The sequence below is a fragment of the Pseudochaenichthys georgianus genome, chromosome 20 (genome assembly GCF_902827115.2).
Source record: "Pseudochaenichthys georgianus chromosome 20, fPseGeo1.2, whole genome shotgun sequence".
NCBI classification, from domain to species: Eukaryota; Metazoa; Chordata; class Actinopteri; order Perciformes; family Channichthyidae; genus Pseudochaenichthys; species Pseudochaenichthys georgianus.
Window position 1 is genome coordinate 5,419,380 of NC_047522.1, and position 11,241 is coordinate 5,430,620.

The window sequence follows — 11,241 nt, forward strand, 5'->3', positions numbered from 1 at the left end:
TTATCACACTGCTTTGAGTCTGGCACTAACACTCCGCTCCAATCTGCTGCCCGCAGACCTGCGCTGCTTATCCAATCCTGCACGGTGCCCTAAACCCATAACCCACATTCAAATATCATATTAAATTATAAAACAATACCTGAGAAGAATTACATAGAGGCATAATCCAAAAAGTGCATGATTCATAAAGGATTAGCGGGTCGGTGAGCAGGGGGGGGGGGGAGAATGTGGCCCCAAAGTTTGCGGGATTTGTACTTTGCTCACAGGCTGAGAGACGTCTGCCTCGGGCTGATTGTGAATCGGGGGCATCCCGTTCAGATTTACGTGCCCCTGCGAGTGATTTGGGATTTACTTCCTTAACAGTCGCCGTCCAGATCTGTCCTTGTTGTGCAGTGTGTGTTCGTCCGTGAAGTCAAGACTCAGTGCTTTCAGCTGAAAGCATTTTTGATAGGAAGTGGCTATTTTTTGCAGCTCAGAGCTAGAATAAACACTTCCTCTCATTTGAATATGTGTACTGTTTTATGAATGTTGAGGAAAAATATGGGAACATGTAGTGGGACAGTTATTTTTGGGGTTTAGCAGCAGGCGCAGGGGTCATTTCCTGTTGCTAACGGTAACAATGATGAATGGTCTGCCACGAGGGGCCGGTTGGTGACAAAATTAGCTTTTATCAATAATATATTCCCAAATTGTCCTCACAGGAAATGCTGACAGTAATATGGCTTACTGTAACCGATGGTGGGAATTGAATCCTATTGGCTTATTCATGGTGTCATTAGCATACAAAGATGAATGAGTGGCCATGATTAGATGCTGCACGCCACTGAGTCCAGTCAGGTTTCAGCTACGATCGAGAAATGTGGAGCGCGTTCAATGATTTGATGAGTGTACAGGATCACATAGAGAGTTGTCATATGTTAATCTGGTCACTGAAAACATAAACAGGAACACCATGGATTTAAATGGCCAATTATCTCAAATCAAACAAGATTACATTAGGAGATTTACATTCTTCCTAGTTACGTTTTGGGAATACATAATTCATTGTGTCACTATTTGATTTTAACAGGGACATTGGATTGAAGGTTGAGGTGATAGACTGTGAAATCTTCACTATAGTCACCATTTATGTTACCACTTGTGGTCTGTTTTAAATATGTATATTTGCACTTTGCTGCTGAGTGACTTTCACTGTGTGTTTGCTTTTAATTGTATTGTTTAATTGTATTTTAAATATTGGACTCTCCAGTTTGTTTAAGCATCTTAACTGAATATTGCCTGAACTCTTTTGCAGCGTGGTTTAGCCTGTTTGTTTTCCGGATTTACTTTTCATTGTAGTAGTTTTAAAATGCTGCCTACAAGCATTTAAAAGTAATTTCTAAGTGTCAAGTAATTATCTTCCTCGGTAGGCCTACACATGTCTATTTAAACGGAAGAAAAGACGACTCAGGAAGTAGATCAAGAAAAGTGGGATCATGAACAACACCGACTGAAATGCAACCAGTTATTTGGTGTGGATGGCTGAAGCATAATGCTTAGCCTCAAACAATAAATACAACCTGGGTGTTCCAACAATCCGTGTATCTTCAGACCATTTGTTTTTCTTTGTTAAAGAAGTAAACGGAAGAGGCGTTTTTGCTTTTACCTTACTAAATAGTCTAATGGTCATTGGAGCGAGGGGCGGGGCGAAACTCACGGAAGTGATTTCAAAACAAAAGCACTCGTATGCTAAAAAATACACTTTCATTGAAGCACTACAGTATCCGGTTGAAGGAACGATGATAATATTATAAACAAGGTGAATTTAGCGATCACAACGAAAAAGCAAAAACGCCTCTCAGATGCTCTTCTGTTTACTTTTTTAATAAAGAAAAACAAATGGTCCTCGGGCATAAAGGTTTATACAAATCAACAGTGGAATAGCTGCACAACTACAATGTCTATGAGTGAAAACGTGAGTAGTGTGCCTAATTAATATATTTTGTCTTACTCAGATTATGTTTAACACATCTAAAAGAACACATTGTATTCAACACACTCCTCATGGCTTCCATAGTCCAAGAGTTGAAACACATGTTGTTAAAACAACTGCACATCCTGTATAGTAAGTGACCCCAGTCCACTGCTGACTCGCACTCACCAGCTCTGCTTTCCTGAAATCAGTGAGATTAAGCACATTGTCTATCGATTGTCTCCTAAATTGATGTATAATCCCATTTCAAGTTTCAACACTTGTTTCTAATGGTTTCTAAACCATTTTAGACAGCAATGGATCACAATTAATTTAGCAGCCAAGAGTGGCCATGCATGCATGAGCGTGATTCTGGGCTTAATAGAGGCTGCCTTTGCTGCATTTGACATTTCCTTTCTCTGCACACTTTCTATTGTGCAGTCCACACACATTCTTTTCAGGCATAGCATGAGATGTTCAGCCACTGTCCGTGCACATTAAGCTAGCTGGTGGAATTTAATTTGAATGAAGAGCGATGGAATGTATTTATGTCTCGCCCTGACAAAAAAAAGATGTTCTAGGGCAACAAAGAGACTGAAAGGCCCACCTCATACTGGAGACCTTTCACATGTAGCCAGTTAAAGACCTGTTTTGGCATTTGACAGCAAGGATCTGACAAGGCTTTTAGTCCGTTTGACTGCTTGACTTTTGAAGAAAGAGTGTACATGTGTTTCAAACCGTAGAATGCTGTGATACATCTCTCTGCCATGAAGGTCTGGGTCCTAAAGAATCTTGAAAGCTATTTCTGCTGGGCCTTGCACGGCTTAGTACGGTATGGTTAGGCCTTGGTAGGCCAGGCTCACTTTATGCTGCGTTTCCATTACAGTTTAGTAGCTGGGGCAGTAACTATTGTAATGCACTAACGCAATGTAGGCGGAGCAACGCTGCGTAAAACTGCCGTGACGTCATCTTCAATGCGAACCACAAAACCAAACATCAGCCGTTAGCTGTTAGCACTCAGAGCTCACAGCTCCTCATATCTGTTCAGAAACTAGTCAAAAGTTAAACCAGTACAAACCACAGACTGTCTGTGTCATGGCGAATACAGTCGCTGGTTTATTTATCTCTGTAGGCCGTTGTTGTGAGTGTTGACGGTCGGAGCATATACAACGTTAGCTTAGCCTGATCGATCCGAAAACACGCATTTTAAAAGGATTTTCGCCTGCCGTCTGTCTGCAGACTTGTCAAAGCATTAATTCATGGTTTTTACTAACCGGTATCAGTATGTTGTTACTTGGGCATCATTTTGAAACGTGTATTACAATTAAATCACGGTAAAATATGTTCATGTTGTAGTTGTAGCACCCTTGCCAGCGATTCTCTCTGACCATTCAGCAGTCGAGTGTTTACGTCATTAGTTTAGCATATTCAGCCCGGTTGTTGGCCCGCTAAGAACCTCGATTTTGGAGGGCCAGAAAAAGGGGAAAAAGTAGCCCTGGGCCGGAACTACCCCTAGTGGAAAAGCAAAAAAAAGCGGTCCGGGTTTGGCACGGCCCGCTACCCAGCTACGTGCTGCAGTGGAAAAGCACCATTAGTGTTATGTAGGGTTGGGTACCGAGAACCGGTTCCGGTTCGGAACCGGTTCCAACATTTCGATTCCAACGGCATCATTTAGAAATGTGAATTTCGGTTCCGCTTTTCGATTCCTGAGGAAATGTTTCTCGCCGCTCTCTGTAGCCTGCTGCATGACTGCAGCGGGGCGGGAAATGTAGCGTTGTAACTACATTTCCTACAGTGTAACCTGAGACCAGGGCCGGCCCGTCGCACTGGCATTATAAATGTTCGCCTAGGGCGCCAGATCTGTGGAGGCGCTGCGCTGACAGCTCTGGGAGAAAAAATAAATGTTTTGACCGTTGGTGCTCATCCTAATTTTCGACCTTGATGTAACAACATTCATAATTAAGTAAATGTAACACCCTTTTCATCCCGGTTACACTTTTCATTTGCCCTGTACGATGGGCGCTGCAAGTGATGAAAATGGGGGATGTTGGCTTATCTGGCAACCGCAGCTCACAGCCAAAGTGCGCGTGAGCGAGGGAGAAAGGGAGGGTGCACTGGAACCGGCGCTGTTGTTATTAGCATCTGGTGCTAGCTGCTCTAAAGGCCCTGACACACCAAGCAGTCACCAGAGGACTAGCCGACGCTGAAGTCGGCTGTTGCCTGGCCATGTTCTCCTGCGTTTTGGCCATGTGTCGCACGGGAACACACCGCACCGACTTCAGTGCATGAGTGGCAATAACTCTCCTTACCAGCAGGCGGCGGTAGTGTGTATTCGTCATTCAAAAGAGGCAACAACCGGAAGACAGAGAAGAAGAAGAGTATCTTTTCTCCGTAATATCATACAGAGCTGGCCTCTCCTGGATCAAGGTGATGAGCAGGTCTTCGTTTGCATCATTCCAGATCGCCATGATGAGATGAAAATGAATAGCAGTCTGTGTGTGCCTTCTTAAATCGTTTGTTTACGTCCCTCACTTCCGCTTCGCTTCTCATGCACTGATTTGCTAGCTGAACAGCCAATCAGAGTGATTATTTGGTCCGACTGCCAGACCCGATGCATGGCCGATTCAACATGTTGAATCGGCCATGCATCGGGTCTGGCAGTCCAAATAAGGCGTGTCACAGTCGACGGTGCGGGACACACCAACCTGACTACGGCGCCGCGAATGCCCGACAGCCTCTGACGGCCTCTGACTCCCAAAATCGGGTTGGTGTGTCAGGGCCTTTACGGAAGAAGAAGATGTTTCTACAACAAGGTGGAGGAGAGTCCTCTCCAGTCAGACTGAGAGGCTGATAACTACAGCTCAGTGAGGTAAAGGACTCTGAGTGTTTGGATAGTTCACTTTAGTCTAAGTTATCTCAGTGGGTCTCAAACGTTTTGATCACAATTTATGTAAACACATATTTCCAAGGCACTCTTTTATAATTATTGGGATAAAACAGGTTTGAAATCATTCCAATGTATACTATAGGACAGTAAACCAGACATATCGTTTTAAACTGGAGAGATAAAAAAATATGCATAAATAAAATAGTAAAATAAGATATGAATGAACAACAAAAATAAAATGCGTTACATGTAGGCTATTTGTTATTTAATTATTAAAATGTAAACCGATCTTTTTCATATGGGTGTTTAGAGTTGTACCCCCTAGATCTAGTCTCTAGTAATTCTGCGTGTGCACCAGATTGAAGCATTTTACTTCAAAATGTTCAAACATTTCTTCCCTGTATGCCTGAGAGGCAGATATGCTTGTTTTTCTCAACAAGAACTGTTTTTAAAAGTTGGACTGTTGTAGCTTCAGTGGTTCTCAGGTTAAAGTTGCATAGCAGTGAATATAAACAGACTGATTAATGTGAATATTACTTTAAACTAACCTGTGTAAAAGTTTCTCGAATAAATGTAATTGTTTTGGTGGAAGAAGCATGTATAATTGTTTTACCCTGCCCCTCAAAGAATCGGAATCGAGAACCGTTAAGAACCGGAATCGAAAAGTAGAATCGGAATCGGAATCGTGGAAATTCAAACGATACCCAACCCTAGTGTTATGTCACATAGGACTAATGTATAATTAAGAAGATTTTTTTCTTTGTTTTGGATGTGTGCCCTTTTTCTTTCTAGTCATCATCAATTTAATCAAAGTAGACAATTGAAGTAAAAAATGTGACCCAGCCATTATTTACTTTATACAAACGGGCAGACAATGTGCTTGATTTGTAGACACTATAGCTCTTGATGAGTTAATTATTCACATAATATGGCTTGAATTCAATGCACACTGCACAGAGTTACATAAGGCAAGGCAAGGCACGTTTATTTATATAGCACCTTTCAACACAAGGCAATTCAAAGTGCTTTACAAAAAACGAAAGACATTAAGAAAATGGCATTTAAAAAAGAAAAGATAATAAAATAAACATTAAAAGAAAAAATACATGGATAAAAGTTACAGTGCAGTCTAAGATATGAATAGTTCAATTAAAAGCAGCGACAAAAAGAAAAGTCTTCAGCCTGGATTTAAAAGTAGTCAGAGTTGCAGCGGACCTTCAGGTTTCTGGGAGTTTGTTCCAGATATTTGGAGCATAATAACTGAACGATGCTTTTCCATAAAGGTTCATTCAACAAATGTTCCGTTGACCTTTGGAATGAGACAACGCTACACTAAATAAATAAAATATATAAATAATGTGTGTTCAGAAATAAAGATTTTTCAATAAAATAGATATGCATGATTTAGAAGTAAAGGCATTATTGGTAACACATCTTGTGTTGCAAATAAGGCTAAAAACAGTTCAATCGTTTGTGTAAATGTCATCAAGGAAATGCTTATCATATTTTATTGACAGATTACAAAAGAAATGTAGATACATTATTCAATTATATATTTGTATTGAAATATTTTCTTTAACATTGCCATTGACTTATGTTATCATTATACAAGTTATTTATTGTTATGATGGTATTGTTGTTTGTTTTTTTATACCCATTTTGCTATAAAGTTGTTACTGGCCATTCTAACTTCAATAAAACACAACATCCTTATTTTTAAAATCAATATCAGTATTTTCAAACATTAGCTGTTCAAAGATAGTTGTAACGTTGACACATGATCAGGATTCCCTATGTACTAATAAGTACACATTTTCAATTAGGACTCATGACACACGTAACAGTCAAACCATTTATTAGTATAGTTCCCATTTGTTCAACAATGAACTAAGCTGATAAACAATTATCTTTGAGACACAGTTGTCAGTTCACCAAACTCCAATCACACTCCATACCCTTCAAAATCCAAGCCCTCTAATTGTACACTGACTGTAAAGTAGTCTGGAGTCAGTGAACCAATGACTGATCAGTGACCAGATACCATTTTTTATTTGATTCATGAGTGACAAATTATTAACAAGGTGGATATCAAACTTTAAACGTTCATTAAAAAGGGTTATCCTTGATTGTAACTGATAAAAACGTCACGGTCACAACTCAAGTAAAGCATGGCATGAAAAGAAAAAGCTTTGTTGTACGTGTACTGTAATGGAATATTGCTGTAGAATTACAACTTTGGATAAAGTCAGTTGTTTCTGGCAACACATGATAGTGTGTGCTCGTTTTGAAACCAAAATAATCAGCAAGTTTAGTTTGTTATTAAAACCTGAATACCGCCCAATGTAAAACACCTTCTGCCTGCCTGCAGCGGCTCCAAGTCAATATATCTGTTTAAACCTCATTTGAATGCAGCATTTTGATCATATTCCCCACAATATGCATGATTACATTTAATAGAATATCAGATGTCTGCAGCATGGCATTGCATTTATTCAACAATTTGTAAAACCTGCCTGCCTCACTTGGCTTTGCAGAGCTACACCCTACTATTAACTATGCATTTGTCAGGAGACTTTAAGTATTTGGTGATGCTCAAATATAGTTTTAAATGTTTTTTCCAGACTGAAAATAATCAATGAAAATTAGAGATTCAATGATTTGCTTTTTTTGATTGGTCTGTAATAATATAATAGTAAGAATATTTGAAAAAGTAAATCAACAATGTTAGGTTTTGACTTGTTGGGATGTTAACCCATTTATTTCCTTATTTATTAGGACATTTTACAGACCATATGATTAATGGAGACATTACAGGTTAGTTACAACGATCAGAATTATCTCCATTTAGTGGTAAATATGGGTAATACATGTTGTAAACAGAAGAGACAATGTCATTTTTCCATGATCAGTTATAGTTTTAGATGTGGATTCACCTCACTGGTCAACATAGCTCCACTTATTCAATAACTCAGGTTATTAGGAGCAGGTTTAGGAATTAGTGACATATAATAACTGTGGCCTTTGAGTGTGTTGCAGCCTGGTGATTGAACTGAAACACAGGATGTGATGCTGCTCTATGACTGAGCTCCACTGCTCCAGTCAGGGATGGAGAAGGTCTTGGACTGTCTTTTCTGCTCTCCTATGGTGTAGTCCACGTGGATGCATATATGTCTGGCACTTTCCTCCGAGGGGAACATGCTTATCTCCCCGGTGACCACCGTGTCCTGCACCACATCCACCGGGGCATCCAGGTACAGCACCGCTTGCTTCCAGTGCGTCTCCGGTTTGAACGGGGACGTGGAGAGCACCAGCGGCTGTGGCTTGTCCGGGCATGGGAAAGTGACCGTGAAGAAAACACAGAAAGCGTTCACTGCAGCCGAGCCGAAAGACTCGAAGTTAAACTTCCCCTTGACGGAGCGCAGCTCCTCCACGGTCACGGTGTGTAAATCGAGCTCGGCGAAGCGGGCCGGGTGGGAGAGCACGTCCTCCCCGTGAACCGAGTTCACAGTGATGTCCGAGTTCATGATACACCCCCTGGCAAAGTCGGACATGCAGGACATGTCGACACCGTACTGGTCTTTGACGGTGTACCAGAAATGTAGGCGGTCCTCCACCACCGGATCGCTGACGGGGGCGATGTAGAGCTCGGCTTTGTGGGGCAGGATGATGCCGCCCGGCTTGAGCCACTTGTCGCGAGCGTAGAGGACCGAGTTTAGCATGGATTCGTGCAGGAGGGCATACCCCATCCACTCGCTCACTATCACCTCCACCTTCTCCGGTAGGTCCACCGTCTCCACTGTGCCTCGAATCACTTCAATTTTGTCCTCCATGTTGTTCTGTTTCACGATGTTCACAGCCTGTTCGGCTATAGAACAAGCTTCAACGGCGTAGACTTTCCTAGCACCGGCTTGAACACAGAACATGCTTAAAACGCCGGTTCCTGCACCCACGTCCAGCACAACTTTCCCCCGTATGGACTCACTGTTGTTAAGTATCGCCATTCGGTACGTGTTAGTCCGGACGTGGTCCGCAATCATTTCCTCGTGGATAGTCACATCGGTATAGCTGTCAAAATAAAGTCTGTCCTGTCGGGTTTTATCCAATTTTCGTTTCTTTACCAGATGAGACATCTTATCGGCTCTTGTGCAGCAACCTCAGTGTGTTTTGTTTCAATACTTCCGCATTGGGAAATCTGGAACTTGTAGTTTCCTGCCGCCCATAACAGCAGAGACACATTTTTAAAAAGACTACAAATCCCAAATCCAAACAATAGTGACGCAGTGGTCGGCATTCACCGTGAGGGGGGAGATGGGCTTCTACTTGGTATAATAGTGAGTAGTTAGTAGTAGTAGTAGTAGTGAGTAGTAGAACATAATTATTATTATTATATATACTCACTATAAATAAATAACTCACTTAATTATTTATAATGGGAAAATATATTACAGTGGCTATTTGCACTAATTACACTTTTCAGATGGGTGCTTCTTCCTCAGAGGATCAGACAGATGGAAGTAATGTATACTTTGATACTTTATATTTTTACTAAACCCTTGTTAATTTTTTGAGTAACATTGAAAAGTGTTTACATTTTCCTTCTCCCTGTTTAATGTCAGGGTAGTTCAGGAGCTATAGGCATTTTCATTTGTGTATGTATGGCCTACAAGTAAAATCATAAAGCAGTCGTTCACATACCTTGTTGATTATAATGCTGAGAAACTACTTAAGTAGAAGTGTTTTGTGCAGAAAAATGGAGCCACCTCCTCTTCATCCCACGCATTCTGAAAAAGAAGAGTTGTAACCTCTTTCATTTGGGCTTGTCAATACTCAAAATGATTTCATGTTCATGGTACTGAATGGTGCAACTTTAAGAATTTGTACTGTGCACCACATGACACTTTATCAGATTATTTATTTGTTATCTTCTTGTCATGATGCCTTTCCATTCCTGAGTACATCTGTGATAGATAAGTCAATACTTTTTCTGCAGCATTTAACTCTATAATGAATATAGGGTCCACTCATCTGTGGTACATCTCCTCGAAAGTTTCTCCTAACAAGCTGCACAACACAGCATGGCCATTACCGTTTTGGAGCTTTCCCCAAAGTTATGGCAGGCGGAACACAGAGCTTGTGGCTCAGCTCTCCACTCTTCTAGACGGTCCTATGGGACCCTCTGCACTCTGTTTCAGAGATCTTTGGCAGAAGATACCGGACAAATGAGCAGGAGCTGTATCCCATTTCAAAAAGATGAAAAAAAAAAAGAGAAAGAAGGAAGCAGGACTTTTAGAGGGGAAATACAGCAAGGTGCTCGATATTTTTGTTCTTTTAAAGCAAGAAGACAGCACAGTGTGATGCAGGAAATGTGAAAAAAATAGCATTAAGAGGAAAAGTTGGAAGCAAATGTGTGTGTGGGTAGGTGTATATATGTGCATGTATTCATATTAGCATACTTCTACATTTGGATCCAATGCTGCCTCTCAAGCACCGGAACTCCTGGGAAATATGTGCATTTAATAATTCAGTCTTTTCAAAATTATATAGAGAATAAAGCAGGGAAGTGATTCTGCATGAACTGATTTGTTTCAGCTCGAGTAACCGAAACAGCAATCATCAAAAGCAAATGAGCCATACCTTTGTAGTCGACACTGACCCGATACTCAAAGCTCCACCATCCCATCTGAATATATTTGATTTATGTTAAACTAGAAACAAAATACCACCAAACATTATCTAAAGAAGTCGTTTAATCCTAGAGTGAGCCAAATATCAAAAGCTGAACACCCACAACCAAATGGTCGAAAGCTAAATTGGACTAAGTGCAAAGGAGGAATGGAAATGCGCAATAGCATAGATTACTGAGGCGTGAAATACAGACAGTGGATTGTGAGTGTTTGCATTTGGCAAAATATGTTTTTTTTAGCCAGTAGACAGACAGACAAGCAGCTGTTGGCCATGTTATCCTCTCCTGCTCTGAAGCTTCAGGTAGAACCGCTGCCAGGCCCAGACTCAGCCAACACCCCCCCCCCCCCCCCCCCCCCCCCCTGGCACGGGTTAGCCTTATCCTTAAAGTAAGTAAATGTTAGTGCATCTGTTTTCATGCAGAGAAAAGTCTGCTGTCCAACGAGTTGCAACACGTGCATCTCAGCTGGGTTACAATGACCTGGTATGCTCAGACTCTGATTGTGAGAAAGATGCTGAAGGTGAATTTGGAAGAGTAATGAGCAAGAGTTTATTTTGGTGCAAAGTGCCCAGTTTAGGTGGGATTCTGAGTAACATTGTCATGTATGGACAGTACCAGCACAAGTATGGTAAGGAGCAGGGGCCTCATTTATAAACGGTGCGTACGCTCAAAAGATAGCGTACGCCAGTTTCTACGCAATGTTTGCAATTTATAAAAAAC

General features: G+C 41.2%; 1 protein-coding gene across 1 annotated transcript; it reads right to left on the bottom strand.

Annotated features, from left to right (window-relative positions):
• Positions 1-6,676: 6,676 nt before the first annotated feature.
• On the bottom strand, positions 6,677-9,002 carry prmt6 (protein arginine methyltransferase 6). The gene has a single exon (XM_034109031.2). It carries the CDS (start codon positions 8,966-8,968, stop codon positions 7,913-7,915), a length of 1,056 nt encoding a protein of 351 aa, XP_033964922.1. The 5' UTR covers positions 8,969-9,002; the 3' UTR covers positions 6,677-7,912.
• Between the last annotated feature and the right edge of the window lie 2,239 nt (positions 9,003-11,241).

Bases quoted from the DNA above. Each gene is read 5' to 3' on its own strand.
- prmt6 (XM_034109031.2), bottom strand. From the start codon at position 8,968: ATGTCTCATCTGGTAAAGAAACGAAAATTGGATAAAACCCGACAGGAC.